This window comes from Carettochelys insculpta, chromosome 1 (genome assembly GCF_033958435.1).
Source record: "Carettochelys insculpta isolate YL-2023 chromosome 1, ASM3395843v1, whole genome shotgun sequence".
Taxonomy (NCBI): Eukaryota; Metazoa; Chordata; order Testudines; family Carettochelyidae; genus Carettochelys; species Carettochelys insculpta.
This window is the reverse complement of record NC_134137.1, coordinates 274,468,855-274,486,943: the sequence shown is the minus strand read 5'-3', so window position 1 is coordinate 274,486,943 and position 18,089 is coordinate 274,468,855. Positions and strand designations below refer to the sequence as shown.

The 18,089-nt window shown below is 42.0% G+C and overlaps 1 protein-coding gene across 1 annotated transcript in view; it reads left to right on the top strand.

The window, feature by feature from the left end:
• SLC41A2 (solute carrier family 41 member 2) overlaps positions 1–18,089 on the top strand; it is a 91,835-nt gene that overhangs the window by 39,276 nt on the left and 34,470 nt on the right. The window contains exon 9 of the mRNA XM_075007793.1: positions 12,295–12,426. Coding sequence (XP_074863894.1) covers positions 12,295–12,426 — 132 coding nt within the window. The remainder of the gene's footprint in view (positions 1–12,294; positions 12,427–18,089) is intronic.

The window sequence follows — 18,089 nt, the reverse complement described above, 5'->3', positions numbered from 1 at the left end:
TTATTACACTAAAGTTCAACTTCAGTGGGTGGTTATCGACTACATTCATTTTTAAGTTGTAACTTTGGTGACAAAAACAGGTTTATTTAAAATAAAAGCAATGACTCCTGGTCTTAAGTACCAGAAACGTCAAAGTGCATGTGTACGAGAAAGAAAGTACAGGAAGCTAGTAGTACATATTTAAAATTTTTGTAGAAATGGGGAAATTTGAAATATAACCTATTCATTTGCTGTTTTGAAATTATTATGGTGGTTAAATATTGGATTCAAAGATGTAGTTCTTCAAAGGTTTCCTGTTGGATAGATGGAGCAAACACAAATATTAAGTGGTAAGAATGCAGGCAAAAGGTAGCTGGGTGTTGGATCATATGCTTGCCTATGTGTAAGGCCCTACCAAGTTAACGGCCATGAAAAATGTATCACAACCATAAAATCTGTTCTCCCCACTCTCCCCTGTGAAATCTGGTCTTTTATGTGCTTTTACACTTTACTACACAGATTTCATAGAGGAGACCAGCATTTCTCAAACTGGGGGTCCTGACCCAAAAGAGTTTTCAGGAGGGTGACAAAGTTATTTGGGAGTGGGGGAATGCCACTCTTACTACTTGCACTTCATTCAGTGCTGGGTAGCTGGAGAGCTGCAGCTGTTGGCTGGGGACCCATATCTGAAAGTGGATGATCACCACCAGCAACACCGAAGTAATGGTGGCAATTCTATACCATGCCATCTTATTTTTGCACTGTTGCTTTCAGAGTTGGGTGGCCTGAGAGAGCAGCTGTTGACTGAGGGCCCAGCTCTGAAGATAGCACTGAAGAAGTAAGGGTGGCAATACCATACCATGCCACCCTGACTTCTGTGCTGCCACTAACAGTGGCTGTGCCTTCAGAACTGGGCTCCTGGACAGCAGCGGCCACTCTCCAGCTGCCCAACTCTGAAAGCAGTGTCACTACCAGTTGCAGTGTAAAAAATTGTAAGGATAGCAGTACTGCAGTTCCCTCCTTTATAGACACTAACCTTGCAACACCTTTGTGGGTCGGGATCTTATAATTACAATACTGTGTAATTTCAGATTTAAGTGGTTGAAATCATGACATTTCTGACTTTTTTTAAAATCCTGTAGCCACAAAATTGACCAAAATGTTTTTTTTTTAAGTTGGGCATCCAAAATCATATCACTTCTGAAAATATTGGTCTTACTTATTTTTCCTGTGATGCGTGGCTAGCAAGCTTCTTCATTCTGGAGCTGTCATGCAAGAAGAGTCTGGAATTAATGAAACCCAGAAATGACAGAGCTATACAAATCACCCACTGCTTACTATAGTGGCAAGACATTAGAGTAGCTGAAGTCTTTGATATAACTGGGCTATGATTGATCAGAATTCTAACTGTAGTATAACACTGAATAATTATCTCAAAGACAAGCTCGTGCCAAATGAAAGACTTATGTGAAAGAACCAACATCCAGCTTCATCAAGCCTTCACAGTCTTTGCCAAAATACTGTTGGAATACTTCCAATTATCTGTGTAGGACATTGGTTGATTTTGGAATGGTGAGCTCAAGAACAGAAATGTTTTTGTTTAGCAGAACATTGAGTCAAGACTATCATGGATGAGTCCCTCCACTAATGTGTCCCTACACTAGGCAGGAAATATTAAGGAGCTGCTGATGGTCGTTGCCAGGACAACCTCCGTTACTTCATCAGAAGCACACAAAGAAGTGCCATTAGGTCCCCATGGCAACCTCTCATGCATTGTGAGGAAGATTTGGCAAATGTTTTTATGGTAACAAATCAAAAAAACAGCCCTGTAGTACTTTAAAGAATAACAAAATAATTTATCAGGTGATGAGCTTTCGTGGGACAGACCCACTTCTTCAGATCTGGAAATTCTGAATTTCTTCATTTTCAAAGTGCTACAGGACTGCTTTTTTGTTTTGTGAGAATACAGACTAACATTAACAGACTAACCTCTGTTTTTATGATAGTTTCCCTCCCTTTGCAAATCAGTATTAATTAAGGAGAAACATTGTTCTGAGAGGAAACTAGTGCTTGTTTTAATTGATACTGTAAAGGCATTAGGCATCAGTGACTCTTCTCATTTCTACCAATCTCTGAGGCGTGGGCATCCAGTGCTCTGGATGTGCAGTGTGAACTGAAGTTCCTTGTAGTTGAGTTTCCAAGGTGAACACAGTGCAGTTGGAGAGAGTCCAGTTTTTCAGTTAATGCTACCTGGGTTAAAGGGAGGTATAAAGAAGTCGTGTTGTATATTGATACAATAGTTATCCTATGATTTCCCTTTTTCTGTGCTTTGGATGCATCAAAAATTCTCTCTGAAAGAATTTGAAGGACCTGACAGCATCAGGTCTGAGGTGCCATTGATGCCAAACTTGGAGAGTCCAAGCTGACTATCCAAGTACCTGTTTGCTGAACTGAGATACGGGGAATTTATAGGCATCCAGCTATATGTGATCCCAAAACCATATTTCCACCTGCAAGAATGCAAGACGTTTTAGATTTCATGGGAGGTTATACTATAGGCACATTGACAAAAGTCTCATCTTGCCTATGAGACATTTTCTCTTGGCTGCTTTTCAACTAACCCACTAAATCTAAAAGTGCCCTTTTCTTCTGTGGCAGTTCAGAACAGATAGTTCTTGATATGATTGGGATTTAGCTGAAAAGATTTGCCTCAGTCAGTAAATTCAACATAGGCAATGTGCAAATATTGACACAGATATATCCCATTGTATGCAGGTTCTTGTATCATTTTGGCTGGGTCTACAGTTGCCCCCAAGGTCGAAGGGGGCACGTTAATCAAGGCAACGGGAGATTACTAATTAAGTGCTGCGGTGAATATACAGCACTTCATTAGGCTAATTTTCGCCCACGGCAACTTCGCAGCGTCAAAGTGCCGGCATGTGTGTAGCCGTGGGCACTTTGAAGTTTGATGCTTCAAAGTTGCCATGGGGGAGAATTGGTCTAATGAAGTGCTGCATATTCACTGCAGAACTTCATTAGTAATCTCCCATCGCCCTCATTCACATGCCACCTTTGAAATTTGGGACAAGTATAGACAAGCCTTTTGAGTTGACGTTGATAAGGTAGTGGTAAATCTTAAGTCATACGGGAGCTCATTCCAGAGTTTGCTACAAAATATTGAAAAAGTTCTTTTTCTTGTAGGGATCTGAGGAGATTCCTATCTCCGAGCAGTGATTGTAATCAATACAGTTCACTGTTCCAAGAAATGAATTGTTGGTATTCAGCCAAACAAACAATCTGATTTGTCATGCAGTTTTTATAATAAAAATAACCATCAAGGACACAAAGAGGAGAAAAATATTCTTAATTACTGAAGTCGGTGCAGCTCTACAACTTTGTAATAAAGGACAGTACTAAAAAAATATGACCAAATTATTTCTCCAAAAATTCAAGTCTAAATGCTGCCAAGGAAATTTGACCATTGATTGCATAAAGTTACAATTTAGAGAACTGAAGTGGCTATTAGATAATCTTAGACTATTACCTGGGCTGGTCCCAGGGAGAAGTTGGCCATCCCCTGCACTGAGCCTCCCCACACCCCCCAATCTCCTGCTCTGCCGCCTGCATCCCCTACAAACACTGTCCCAAGCCCCTCCGTGCTCTGTAACTCTGACTTTTGCACACTCCCAGCCCCCTGCTGCAAATGACTCGAACAATGCCAGCTAAGGCTTCTAGTCATAAATATCAGAGTGCCTCTGAAAGGAGAAAAGTTGTGTTACATTCAGCATGTCCACTGATACTGATATTATAGGACAGAGCTGGTAGGTACCTCTGTCATTAAATTTGACTAATTGTAAGGCTCTGTTTTCAGGGGCTTGTAACTTTGCACAACTTTAGCCATCAGCCTGAAATTTTTCTTGCCAGATGTGAGGCTCAACTGTTTTGGCGAGTTTCAGTTAAAATGGTTTATCCATTTATGAGGGAATGAAAGTACACTGGTTTGCTCATTTTAGAAAAAAATTGCAGTGATTTTGCTGAGAGGCTCTATCACATCCATGTTATGGTACAGGGACTCAGCATTTGGGGAGAAAGTTGTTCACACTCCAGATATGTGCCTTTTGCTGTCCCTGTTTAAAATTTATTCAAATTTGTTCAATCTAATAATCATTTAAAAATCTCAGTACAGGTTGAACCTCTCTAGTTCAGCACTCTCAAAACCAGACAGGTGCTGAAGAGAGTTAGCTGGACCATGGGAGGTCACTACTGTCTAACAGCATTACCAACACTTACACTTCTTAATTGGCTCTGAGAACACATTTAGGAGTAAATTAGAGGTAAGTAACAGCACAGAACAGTGAGAGCCAGTACTGGTGGCTGGAAACAAACTTTGTGACCACAGGAAACTTGGACACAACCATGGTGCATGGATATCTGGCTAACTAAAATCATGTCAGATTACGGATGTTGCTGAACAAGAGAGTTCCAGACCAGAGAGGTTGAACCTGTACCTGTTTTATAAAGATTATTCAAGTTCTGCATTAAACATTCTGAAGGTTCCATTCTGTCACCATTGAGTGTGCCTCGTCCCCCATACAGTTCCTATATGCTGACTAGACTGCAAATATGCTGTGTCCACAAAATGACTTGGCATGTTTCACCCCAGACTTACAGGGGCTGGGCAAACCTATCCTTGTAATTTCTTTTCTTGGCAGCTGGGGGCCACCAGGTGCCACAAATCAGAGCAGACAGACTCTCTTGTGTTCTCAGGGTTGGTCTATTCACCAAAGAAAAGCCTACAGCTTGCCTGTGGAAGACAATTCAAGCTTGCAAGGCTATTTCATTACTGTGTACTTTTGAAGTTGGGCTGGAGCCTGAGTTTTGGAACTTTTTGTGTTGGTAGAGTTGTAGGGCTTGGACAGGATTCCAAGAACCTAGGCAAGACATTCGAACTAAACTTCTCACAGGTTTCCATTAATTGTGTGTTCCTTATTTTTTATGGGTATCCAACTTGAGACCTTGGAATCTCATCTGCAGCAGTCCTAAACATAGCAGGAACCAAAGTTAATGGAAGCTATATTTTGAACATAAGAATTTCTATACCATGCTAAGTACGCTGAAAATTAGGGTCCTAGATATCTCAATTTAGGCATCCAAAATTACTGAACACTCTCTTGACCTTAATCTTTCTGTCATCTGTAAAATATGGATAAACACAATTTCCTCACCTCAGATGGATGTTCTGAAAATGAATTCATTAATATGTGTTGGGGATTCAGATACTATAGTAATGAGTATCTTAGAAAACTCCATAAGGAAGTTAAAAATGCTGTATACAGTTAAGATTTTGAATAGTAAGCCGTATATAAGGTATGGAGTACATATTGGAGAATGAGAATGTAATGAGATACTGAATAGCAGCTCAGTTGGTGAGCTCAGTACATTCTGTGCACTGAATGAGGTAGGAGCTTACAAAAGAACTAGTGTGTGATTATGCCAAAGACGATCATAATGCATAGCAACTCTGCCTATAATTGGTATATGTTTTTTGTATGCATATAAAATTATGTGCTCTTGGGATTCACTGTAACAATGTACATATAACTTATTGCTTCTCAGAATGTACATCAAAAAGTTATTGCAGCCTTGATATAGCAAAAGTCATCTGCATTTGATTAGACATGGTTTGGGGAGATGCGCACGCAGCTGGAAGCTGTTTAAAAATATTGAGCATCTTTGTATAGTTGGAGCTTGATTGAACAATATGTTGAAAGTCTGTTGTGAATTTCTAAATGGCCCCATCTCCCAATGATTTGCAAAAACAACAAGAAGTCCTGTGGCACCTTATAGACTAACAGCTTCATTGGAGCATAAGCTTTCATGGGCAAAGACCCATTTTGTCAGATGCATGGAGTGGAAATTAGAGAGGCAGGTATAAATATACAGGCACATGAAAAGAAGGGAGTACTAATCAAGGGGAAGGCCAGAGCTAATGAGGTCGATTTAGTCAGGGAGGATGTGGCCTACTTCCAGCAGCTGATGTGCAGGTGTGAACACTAAGGCTATGTCTGCACTAGAAGCATTTGTCAACAGGTTACTGTCGACAGGGAAATCTCAACGGAACCTCTGTCAACAGATTGCATCTATACACAACTTGCTCTGTCGACAGAGAGCTACCAGACTGCACTGCCCTCTGGTGCCAGAAAGCGGGCTCTGTAAAGAGGGCTGCTTAGAAGCCGGAAGCTCTCTCTGTCGACAGAACTCCCTATATTGCACTTTTGTCGACAGTACTCTGTCAACAGATTGTTATGCCTCAAATTTTTGAGGGGTAATACTGTCAAGGCAAATGCAGAGCTCTGTCAAGAAGCTGTCGACAGAATGCTTTAACTGTGTGTAAACAGTCCCTGAGTTATGTTGACAGAAGGCCCTTTCTGCCAACAAAACTCTCTAGTATAGACCCAGCCCAAGAGAGGAGACACTGCTTTTGCAGTTGGCCAACCATTCCCAGTCTCTGTTCAATTCTAAATTGATAGTGTCAAATCTGCAAATGAATTGTAGCTCTGCAGTTTGTCTTTGTAGTCTGTTTTTGAAGTTTTTTGTTGCAGGATGGTTACTTTTAAATCTGCTACTGAGTGTCACGGGAGATTGAAGTGTTCTCCTATAGGTTTGTATGTTACCATTCCTGATATCTGGTTTGCGTCCATTTATTCTTTTATGTAGAGACTGTCCAGTTTGGCCAATGTATGTGGCAGGTGGCACTCAGCCAGTGTTCTCTGTCAGCTGAACACTTGAGTGGCCACTCAGAACAGATTCAGATGCGACCCAGTTGATTAGCAGAGAGCCCGCAGCCAGCATCATATGTTTCATCTGGTGGCACACATCTGTATATGTCTTGGTGCATATAACAGAATTTATTCTGCACACGGATGGAAAAAATTAGAGGGAACATTGCTCAGTGTTGTGTAAGATGAGATCCCTGAAGGAGGGAGGTATATACATTAACATAACACAGCATCTCCTTTATAAGATCCCATTTTCAGTTGCTTAAAATGCTCAGGGAAAATAGTTGTTTTGCCATGTTAAAAATATTTTACAACTGCTATTGAGAAGTTCTAGATCCCCCATACTTCAGAGAAGGGATTTGAAAGTGTGGGGGGAAGGGATGTTTGTGTTCGGATGTGCCTTTTGCTGTTCTTATGGAAATATGCCCACATGTTCCAAGGAGCCTTGGGGAAAGTTACTTGCACATGATAAGCAGAGACTTAGCACTGCATGACTAAAATATTGGAAAATTCCATTCATGCTGAGTGTGCTTCAGTATCTCTCTCATCCTGTGTATGTGGACTGAGCATACACCATCCCAAAACAGAAACTCAGCATATCCATCCCCTGGGTACAGAGGTTCAACTGGCCTTTCCCAAAACTTTCAGCTCTTGGCTGCTGTGGGCTGGTATGTATTGGACACCAGAACTGAGAGACAATCTCGCCTGTGCTCTCATTATCCCCACAACACACCCTGCAGCTGGTGCCTAGGCCAAAATGAAAAAAGCTGCCTGACTCAGTTACAGGAAGCAAAGATCCAGACCAGGGTGATGGAAGGGTAACCAGTAGATTAGGAGGAAGAGCCACAGTGGAGGGGGAAGGGAGAAGATTGAAACTGGAGGCTGAGAGACAGAAGGGGAGGAAAATCTGTGACTGGATCTGGGGGTGGAGGCGTTGGTGGTGGTTAGGACTGAGAGACTGGAATAAATTGGGCAAGGAGGCTGGGGGGAGCAGGAGGCAGTTGGTGCGGAGACTGAGATTGTAGGAGGGGCTCAGGAAACTTGGATTTGCTAGGCAAACACACTATGACTGGGAATCAGAGAGAAAAATGGGGTAAAAGCAAATCTGAAGGGAAGCAGTGGTGCTTGGGGAGAACTGGGACTACCTGGGCAAAGAGACTGGAACAAGGAGCCAGTGAGGAGGGCAGACAAATCAGGGAATGATTGGATACGGAGGAGGGTGTGGGAGAGATTGGACCAGAAATTGCGCAGATGATTGGGATGGTAGAAGGAAAGTGCAGCTTAGGCCTGGCTGAATGCTTGCCTTCAAAATCTTAATAGTCTTTTAACATAATCTGGCTGTGCACACGTACAGGAAAATGAAGGAGAACTGGTGGAAAAATACGTAATTCTCTCTCTCTCTCTCTCTCTCTCTCTCTCTCTCTCTCTCTCACACACACACACACACACACACACACACACACACACACACACACACACACACACACACACACAAAATAAATACGTCTGTTGTAGAGCAACTTATTTCTTGTAACAAAATAAAGTGAGTCTAAAGATAGGCAAATATATATTAGAAGAACACATGTCAAGTGTGCTTAGAAGATCTCAGATATGTAGAACTGTGCTATCGACAAGTATGTTAAGTCAGTGTTTCCCAGCTAGTGGTATGAGTACCCTTGGGGGTACACTGAGGTGTCTTCCAACGGGTACATTGTCGTCTAGGTATTTGCCTAGTTTTACAACAGGTTACATAAAAACACCAGTAAAGTCAGTACAATCTAAAAGTTCATTCAGACAAAGACTTTTTTGGGCTGCTTCGTATGCCTCATGCTGAAATGTAAACACAATATTTCTATTCCAATTCATTTATTTGACAATAAGATGGTAGAAAGTCATCAAGTTTTCAGCGGTAGTCTTTTGTGATATTTTTGCTTGTTTTTGTAAGTAAGTAATTTTTAACTGACATGTAACTTGGTGGTATGCAAAACAAATCTCACTCCTGAAAATGGTACAGTAATCTGGAAAAGTTGAATGGCACTTGTTTCAAGACCTCAGATTACTTTAGAACCATATTTCTCAACAGGTGATATGCATAAGGGTAAGAGAGAGACATCTGAGGAGCACTTATTGTTTTTCGAAAAGGTGTACATTATGAAAAAAAAGGGTGAGAAACATTGTGTTAAACCATAGCATAGTCAGGACTTAATATTGTTTCCATGATACATTAGAGCTGTGTCTACACGTGCACGCTACTTTGAAGTAGCGGCACTAACTTCGAAATAGTGCCCGTCATGGCTACACGCGTCGGGCGCTATTTCGAAGTTAACTTCGACGTTAGGCGGCGAGACTTCGAAGTCGCTAACCTCATGAGGGGATCGGCATAGCGTCCTACTTCGACGTTCAACGTCGAAGTAGGGACCATGTAGACGATCCGCGTCCCGCAACGTCGAAATTGCCGGGTCCTCCATGGCGGCCATCAGCTGGGGGGTTGAGAGATGCTCTCTCTCCAGCCCCTGCGGGGCTCTATGGTCACCGTGGGCAGCAGCCCTTAGCCCAGGGCTTCTGGCTGCTGCTGCGGCAGCTGGGGATCCATGCTGCAGGCACAGGGTCTGCAACCAGTTGTCGGCTCTGTGTATCTTGTGTTGTTTAGTGCAACTGTGTCTGGGAGGGGCCCTTTAAGGGAGCAGCTTGCTGTTGAGTCCGCCCTGTGACCCTGTCTGCAGCTGTGCCTGGCACCCTTATTTCGATGTGTGCTACTTTGGCGTGTAGACGTACCCTCGCAGCGCCTATTTCAATGTGGTGCCGCGCAACGTCGAAGTTGAACATCGACGTTGCCAGCCCTGGAGGACGTGTAGACGTTATTCATCGAAATAGCCTATTTCGATGTTGGCTTCACGTGTAGACGTAGCCTATGAGAGGCATTCTTTCTTTGACAAATGTTATATGAGTGTTACATAGCCAAGCAGGGTAGTCTGAAGCAAAGCTCCTTGAAAATTCTTCCTAGAAAAAAAATATTTCCAGTCCTGGACACTGAAATTGTGTTAGCAACCATCCTCAGAGATATAGCTGGCATGTTTTGGTAGTACCGTGGGCAGGCTCTTATATGTTTGTTAAATGAGAATGAACAAGATTGGCAGCTGTTCTGTGGCAGTATTTATCCTAAAGACAATAATTGTCATTTAAGTCTAGAATGGTTCAGTGAACTGATGAGTTTCTGGTATTATTTAATATTGAAAATCAGGATGCTTAAGGGCTAAGTTCTCTTATCCTTACTGGTAGCGTCTTATGCAGAAGTTAACCAGATCTGCTTTGCTGTGAGGAATACAAGTACATTTTTAAGATTTTACTTTTTTATTAATATGGCTCCCATGTGCTTAAAAAGAAACTAGCAAAATTAGTCTTTATAATAAGCAGAAGGCTAGAGCATGAGCAGAGCAATAATTTTTTCATGAAACATGTTTTTGATTTAAAATAAAAGTGAATTTGTACTTTTAAAGCAGTCCAAAGGCATACTTTTCTTAATTGTATCTATTACAGGGCTTCCCACAGCCTTAGGCATTTAAAAGGAGTTAATTCAAAAGCTCAGGATTCACTCCAGTAATTTTGTGAATTGACAACCTGTTGTTTCTCTAATGTTGTTAATCTACACAATTGTATCTTTTAATGGTTTTCTGCTATGCTCAGTCGTGTAATTATTCTAGTACTGCCTGGGTAATTTTATGGGCACAGTTAAAAAAATATGAGAAGAAACTTGCTGAATATTACTCCAGAAAAATATCTTTTGACTTGGAGGTAATACCTTTATACCTTTAAGGTATAAATAACTAAACTGTGTAGCTAGTAATAATTTAGAATATGAAATCTGAATGATTTTCAAAACTAATAAATATGACTTGATCACCAGACAAATGTAAAAACTTTGTGACCTAAACCTGCAGCTCTCATGTCCTGTCTGGTCTATTAGCTTCTCCCCTTGTGTTTGCTTCTGTTGTAGTTAGAAATTGCCCTCTCTCAGAAGATGATACTGGGCTAGACAGACCTTTGGTCTGACCCAGTATGGCCGTTCTTATGTTCTTTTGAGAATTCCAAATATGTTAAAATATGAGTTAGCACAGCTAAGGCAGTCAAACAACCTCAACTCCTGTCCAGTAGCAGAGCTGTCTAATTATGCTTTTGGTGTATATGGTCTTCGATTAGATTGTGCGCTTTTATCACATTTTTTTCCTTGATTGTGCCATTAGCACCTTAAATATTGTCCAAAGCCTCCCCAAGAAATACCACTCTAGTCAGTTGCTGCTGTTGGAATCGAACTCACTGCCTCCTCCCCTCATTTTTTAGTTATTGTTATGGATGGAGTGATCTTTGATGGTTTATTTATTTTATTATCAAATGCATAAATGTATATAACCATATAATACTCAAACCCATATTCCTTAAAGGGAAAATTATGTAAAATTAGATAATGTGGAAATATTTAACATGAAGATGGATAATATGAAAACATGAGAAAGCTTCTCTATTTACTGATACCTGATCTCCAGAGACAACTATTAACTTGATATATGTAAAATTCTTGAACCAGACCTCCAGCAGGTGAATAGTATGAGTTCTCTGACCATAGAAAAGTGCAATCGTTAAATGCATCCCCAGCATGTAGTCCTCTGCATGCTTTTAAGCCAGTGGTTCATAAACTGTGGGTCAGGGCCCCAAAGTGAGTCACAACTCTGTTGTAATGGGTTCTCCATTGCTGGCTTAGACTTGTTGGAGCCCAGGACTGCAGTCAAAACCTGAGCCACAATATCTGATGCCCAGGCCTGAGGGCTTCAGCCCTGGATGACTCACGCTTTGGCTTCAGTCCTGGACAACTGGGCAGCAAAGTTCAGGTTACAAGCCCCCTGGCTGGGGCTGAAGCCCTCAGGATTTGTCTTTGTGTCCCCTGCCTAGGGCAGTGGGGCTTGGGCTTGGGCTTTGGCTTTGACCTATCCAGTCAGGGCTGTGGACCTCAGGCAGGCTCATGCTTCAGTCCCCTTAACTGGGTCATGTATCAATTTTTGGTTGTCAGAAGGTCAAAGTGCAAAGAAGTTTGAGAACCACTCTTCTCTTATGGCTGTCCTGCATTGGTTTCAAAAGCTGTTTAGTCTTTGAGTGAAGACTGGATATCTTTCTGAAGAGATGTGCTATATCATAAACAAAAATTAAGGGCTTGATATAGGAATAATTGGCTGAGGTTCTATGTCCTATGCTATGCAAGAGCTCAGACTGCATGGTCCCCTCTGGGCTTAAAAATCTTTGAATTTATGAAAATAAACTCTCGGAAAGAGCTGAGTTCACTTTTATTTTGTGTCTTCCAAGTCACATTGTGGTCAGCATTAGCTCGTGTGGAAGAAGACCAATCAATTTATGTCATGAAGGTGTTTTCCTCTTTTAACCTTTGTACCCTGTGTTGTAGGCTTAGCGGGTACAAGAAGTTGATAAGTTTGTTAAAGTCTCTGTCTGAGACGAATCAGTGAAAAATATTTCTCTTTTTCTGTTGCAGGTATTGGTGGTAATTTAGTGGCAATTCAAGCTAGCAGAATTTCTACCTATCTCCATTTACATAACATTCCTGGAGAGTTGCCAGAAGAAGCAAAGGGTTGCTATTATCCATGCAGAACTTATTATGGTACAGGTATGTGTTGGTGTCTGTTACTTGTTGCAACTAAAAGCTTTCACACTTAATTTGTTTCTGTAGACCAACATATACGTCCAGTGAAGGTTGGTAGCATGTTCATCTTTTAGGCTGTGGCCACACTTGGCCAAAATTTCAAAATGGCTATGCTAATGGCCAAATCGGAGAATACTAATGAGGCGGTGAATATTCATTCTGCGTGGTCCTTTTGAAAAGGGCCTCTGTGTAGACGAGCCACACGCAAGCAAAACGTGGCATTTTCGAAGTGCCGCGGCTGGCAGCATGCTAATGAGGTGCTGAATATTCATTTCAGTGCCTCATTAGCATGCGGCCAGCCGCAGCACTTTGAAAGTGCCGCTTTTTGCTCATGCATGGCACGTCTACATGGGGGTCTTTTTCAAAAGGACCACGCAGATTTTGAAATTCCCTTATTCTTACCAGCTGATAGGAAAAGGGAATTTTGAAGTCTGCGGGGTCCTCATTAGTATTCTCCAATTTGGCCATTAGCATGGCCATTTGGAAGTTTTGGCCAAGTGTGGCCAGCGCCTTACTGTGTTTTGTAGGCAGTAACAGAGAAATTCCTGTCTGCTGCATTTTGATTGTGCAGAGGTAGTATATCGGGTTGGAGTGGGAGAAGTGTAACAGGGACTGGGAGGCAGAAATGGAGGTCGGGGGGATTACAAGCACACTCCAAACTCCTACACTCAAAGCTGCTTTGTCCTTTTATCCCCCAGTAACTCATTAACCTATCTTTCCCATCCAACTTCAGAAGTTCATTCCCTCCCTCACTAACACCCTCTTTACCTTTGCCATAAGTCTTGTGCAGGAATCAACACACACAAGTACTTAGTGTCTTTCTCTTTCAAGTATTTGTGGAGGGTGAGCTGACGAAGTACTGGGCTCTTCAACTAAACAGAATGACTAAAAAGAAACTACACTTTGCATCCTGGAATGTGGAAACACATCTTGATCGTGGTGGTCACCATGAATGCAGGATAGCAATCATCAGTGAAGAACTTGCATGATACAAAGTTGATGTTGCAGCTTTAAGTGAAACACATATTTCTGGTACCAGCCAGTTCTCAGAGGTTGGAGCAGGCTATTCATTTTACTGTGTGAGCTACTCTGAACATCATCCAAGGCAAGTGGGAGTTGGTTTTGCCATCAGGACATCACTAGCCCCCCAGCTTGAATTCGAGTCACATAACCATGAAACTTAGACCGAGGCAGGGACAATGCATTGTATTTGTTAGTGCATATGCACCCACTTTGACTGTAGCAGATGATGAAAAGGAAGCTTTCTATGCTAGCCTGAATCCAGTGATCTCTTCAGTATCTTTTAAATCCAAGTCATACGGAGTGGATGGCAGACTGGTATGGTTGCTGAAGGATATCAGTTACAATGCGGCGGCAGCGGTGAGAACATGCGGGGAGTTGGGAAGCTGTTTTAAAACAAGTAGAGGTACAAGGCAAGGAGATCCAATATCATCAAGTATCTTCATCGCACATCTGGAGAGAACGATGTACAAGATCAAGGAAGAGGTAGAAGGGATATCTGTGCATGGGAAAAGAATTAACAACTTGAGGTTTGTGGATGATATAGCAACGAAGGGTCCTCTGGCACCTTATAGACTAACAGAAAAGTTTTGAGCATGAGCTTTTGTGAGCAAAGACTCACTTCATCAGATGCTGGTCATGATATAGTTATCATTGAGGAAGATGAGGAGAAGCTAGCGAAAATGGTGTGGGTGTTAAACAAAGAAGGGAAGCGGTACAGACTGATTATGAACATCGATAAAACAAAAACAATGGTATTTGGAGATAAGGAAATAGGAAGGAAGATCAGCATTGATGGTATTGAACTAGAAAATGTAGAGAAGTTCACATATCTGGGGAGCAACATAATGTATGATCTAGACTGTAAGAAGGAAAAAGCGACTAGAATAGCGAAAGCAAGAGCGAGTTGGAAGGCAATGGATAAGATCTGGAAAAGCAAAGCAGTTAGTTTAAGAGCGAAGCTGAGCGCCTTGAAAACGTGTATTCAGCAGCAGGTTGTATGGATGTGAGACATGAGTGATAATGAAAGATTTGAAAAGAAGAATATTGGCATTTGAAAGGAGTTGTTATAGAAAGATTCTGAGAATAGGATGGATGCAGAAGGTCACCAATGAGGAATTATATAGAAAGATACAGCCGAAAGAGAACCTGCTGCAGAAGGTTATAAAACGAAAGCTACAACTGTTTGGACATATTTGCAGAATAAATGACTAACAAAAAATTCAAGACTCTGGTATTTGGCATAATGGACAATTCGAACAGGAGAGGCAGACCCCACCGAAAATGGATCAATGGTGTAGTAGATTGGTGCGGAGCTGGTCTACAGAAATTAAGCCACTCCACAATGGACTGGGAAAGATGGAAGGAAATAGTGAGAGAGGCATCACACACCAATGGGCACTGAGCCCACGGTTATTGATGATGGTGACGATATATGTACTTGGAGATTTTAATGCTAGAGTTGGTCAACTGTGCTACATAGCCAAAGGTGCTTAGACATCATGATATTGGAAGTGAGAATTCAAATGGCACTCTTCCTTTTCAAACTTGTGTGCAGGATGAACTTGCTATTGCAAGCACATTCTTCCAAGAGACAAAAATATACAAAGCAACTTGGATGCACCCTCAGTCTAAGTATTGGGATATTACTGACTAATTCATCATAAAACAAAGAGATCTTTCTGATGTCAAGTTGACTCATGCAGTATGTGGCACTGGCTCCTAGTGTGACCACTACATGATATTCAGTGTTGTGTTCTTGAACATTTGTCCATCAAAACATTATCATTCTTCAGTATACTGAAAAAAGGTGAATGTAAGTAAACTTGAAATACCTGAGATACAAGTGCTGTTTCAACACAGTCTTAATGCTTCCTTAGTCATCAGTAATGAAGGTCCAGAATGGTCACCCATTATTGAGGATGACTGGAGAAACATCAAAGAAAGAACCTACAAAACTGCTGTCGAGGTCCTTTGTTTCCAAAATTACAGGCACTAGTATTGGTTTGACAACAAGGGCAGAGATGCCCAAGCTCTTCTTGATAAGATGGATGTGACATACTGGCTTTGATCAATGATAAACAGAATGCCTCCAGGAAATTGGCATATATTCAAGCTAAGCAGGAGGCACAAGTCAAATTATGGCAAATGAAAGAGAAGTGGTGGAAATATCAAGCAGTTAAACTCCAAGATGAGGCTGATAGATATGATTTTAAAGCATTCTGTGGTGGTCTGAAGGCAATCTATGGACAATACATTGCTGACTGTACACCAGTGCATTCTGCTGATGACCTCACTTTGATCACAGATAGTGCTAAAATTCTTGACCTCTGAGGTGAACATTATCACAGAGTATTGAACCAGGCTTCAATTTTTGACAGAAGCATTCTTGAAGAGATTCCTCAGTGGGCTAATGAGTTACAACTGGTCATACTACCAACTCTTGATGTGGTACAGAAAGCTGCTAAACAGGAAATCTGGAAAGGCACTTGGCAGTGATGCAATCTCATCAGAAATTTATAAAGCTTCTGGTGACCAGCTGATGTACCGTCTCACCCATTTATTTAGTGCCATTTGGGAGAAAGAGCTAGTCCCCCAGTACTTCAAAGATGCCCTGATCGTACATATATACAAGAGAAAAGGTGACTGCATGTTGTGATGAACATCAGGGAATCTCTCTGCTCTCTATGGCCGCGTCTACACATGCACACTAGTTCGAAGTAGCGGTGCCAACATCGAAATAGCGCCCGTCACGGCTACACACGTTGGGCACTATTTCAAAGTTGAAATCGACGTTAGGCGGTGAGACGTCGAAGTCGCTAACCCCATGAGGGGATGGGAATAGCGCCCTACTTCAAAGTTGAACGTCGAAGTAGGGCATGTGTAGATGATCCGCGTCCCGCAACATCGAAATAGTGGGGTCCGCCATGGCAGCCATCAGCTGAGGGGTTGAGAGACACTCTCTCTCCAGCCCCTGCGGGGCTATATGGTCACCGTGTGCAGCAGCCCTTAGCCCAGGGCTTCTGGCTGCTGCTGCTGCAGCTGGGGATCCATGCTGCATGCACAGGGTCTGCAACCAGTTGTCGGCTCTGTGTATCTTGTGTTGTTTAGTGCAACTGTGTCTGGGAGGGGCCCTTTAAGGGAGCAGCTTGCTGTTGAGTCCGCCCTGTGACCCTGTCTGCAGCTGTTCCTGGCACCCTTATTTCGATGTGTGCTACTTTGGCATGTAGACGTTCCCTCGCAGCGCCTATTTCGATGTGGTGCTGCCCAACGTCGAAGTTGAACGTCGATGTTGCCAGCCCTGGAGGACGTGTAGACATTATTCATCGAAGTAAACTATTTCGATGTAGCGTGCACATGTAGACGTAGCCTATAGCTGGTAAAATCCTGACCCGCATTCTTTACAACTGGCTTTCACATCATGTGTTCAAAAATGGCATTATTCCTGAAAGCCAGTGAAGATTACGTGCCAGTCAAGGCACTTGCGGACATGATGTTTACAGGCAGAGATATCAAGAGCAATATCAGGATTGCTATGTGATTTTTATCAACTTGGCCAAGGTGTTTGACACAGTCAACAGAAACGGGTGCCAAAGAATACTCCGGCAAATTGGCTGTCCTGAAAAATTTATCAACATTGTTTGATCTTTTAATGATGGTATGCTTGGTTGCATCTTTAACAATGGAGACACATCAGCACCTTTTAAATAGCAAATGGTACAAAACAAGGATGTGTCCTTGCTCCTCTCTATATCTACTTTCCATTGATGCTGTTAGTTGCTTTTAAGGATTGGATGTTGGGCATACCTGTTCAGTTCCAAACAGATGGCAGTATTTTCAGTCCTCAGAGACTTTAGGCTCACACTAGCATGGTTAATACAGCTATCCATGACCTTCTGTTTGCTGATGACTGTGCATTGTTGGCTCATTCAGTAAAGGATGCTGTGATGGGTTACTAAATGATTTCTTTGCTTCAGTCCTCACAGCTTAGGATGTTGGGGAGATTCCCAAACCTGCACCAGTTTTTGTGGGAAATGAAACTGAGGAACTGTCCTGGATTGAAGTGTCATTAGAGGAGGTTTTGGAACAAATAGATAAACTTAATGTTAACAGATCACCGGGACTGGATGGCAATCATCCAAGGGTTCTGAAAGAACTTAAATGGGAAATTGCAGAACTATTAACACTAGTTTGTAACCTGTCCTTTGGATCAGCTTCTGTACCTAATGATGGAAAGATAGCTAATGTGACAATATTTAAAAAGGTCTCTAGAGGCGACCCTGGCAATTGCAGACCAGTAAGTTTAACGTCAGTTCCGGGCAAATTAGTTGAAACAATAGTAAAGAGTAAAATTGTCAGGCGCGTAAAAGAACATAATTTGATAGGCAAAAGTCAACGTGGTTTCTGCAGAGGGAAATCATGTCTTACTACTCTGTTAGAGTTCTTTGAAGGGGTTAACAAACAAGCAGACAGGGGAGATCCAGTGGATATAGTATACTTAGATTTCCAGAGAGTCTTTGACAAGGTACCTCATCAAAGGCTCTTATGTAAAGTAAGTTGTCATGCGATAAGAGGGAAGGTCCTTTCATGGATTGAGCACTGGTTAA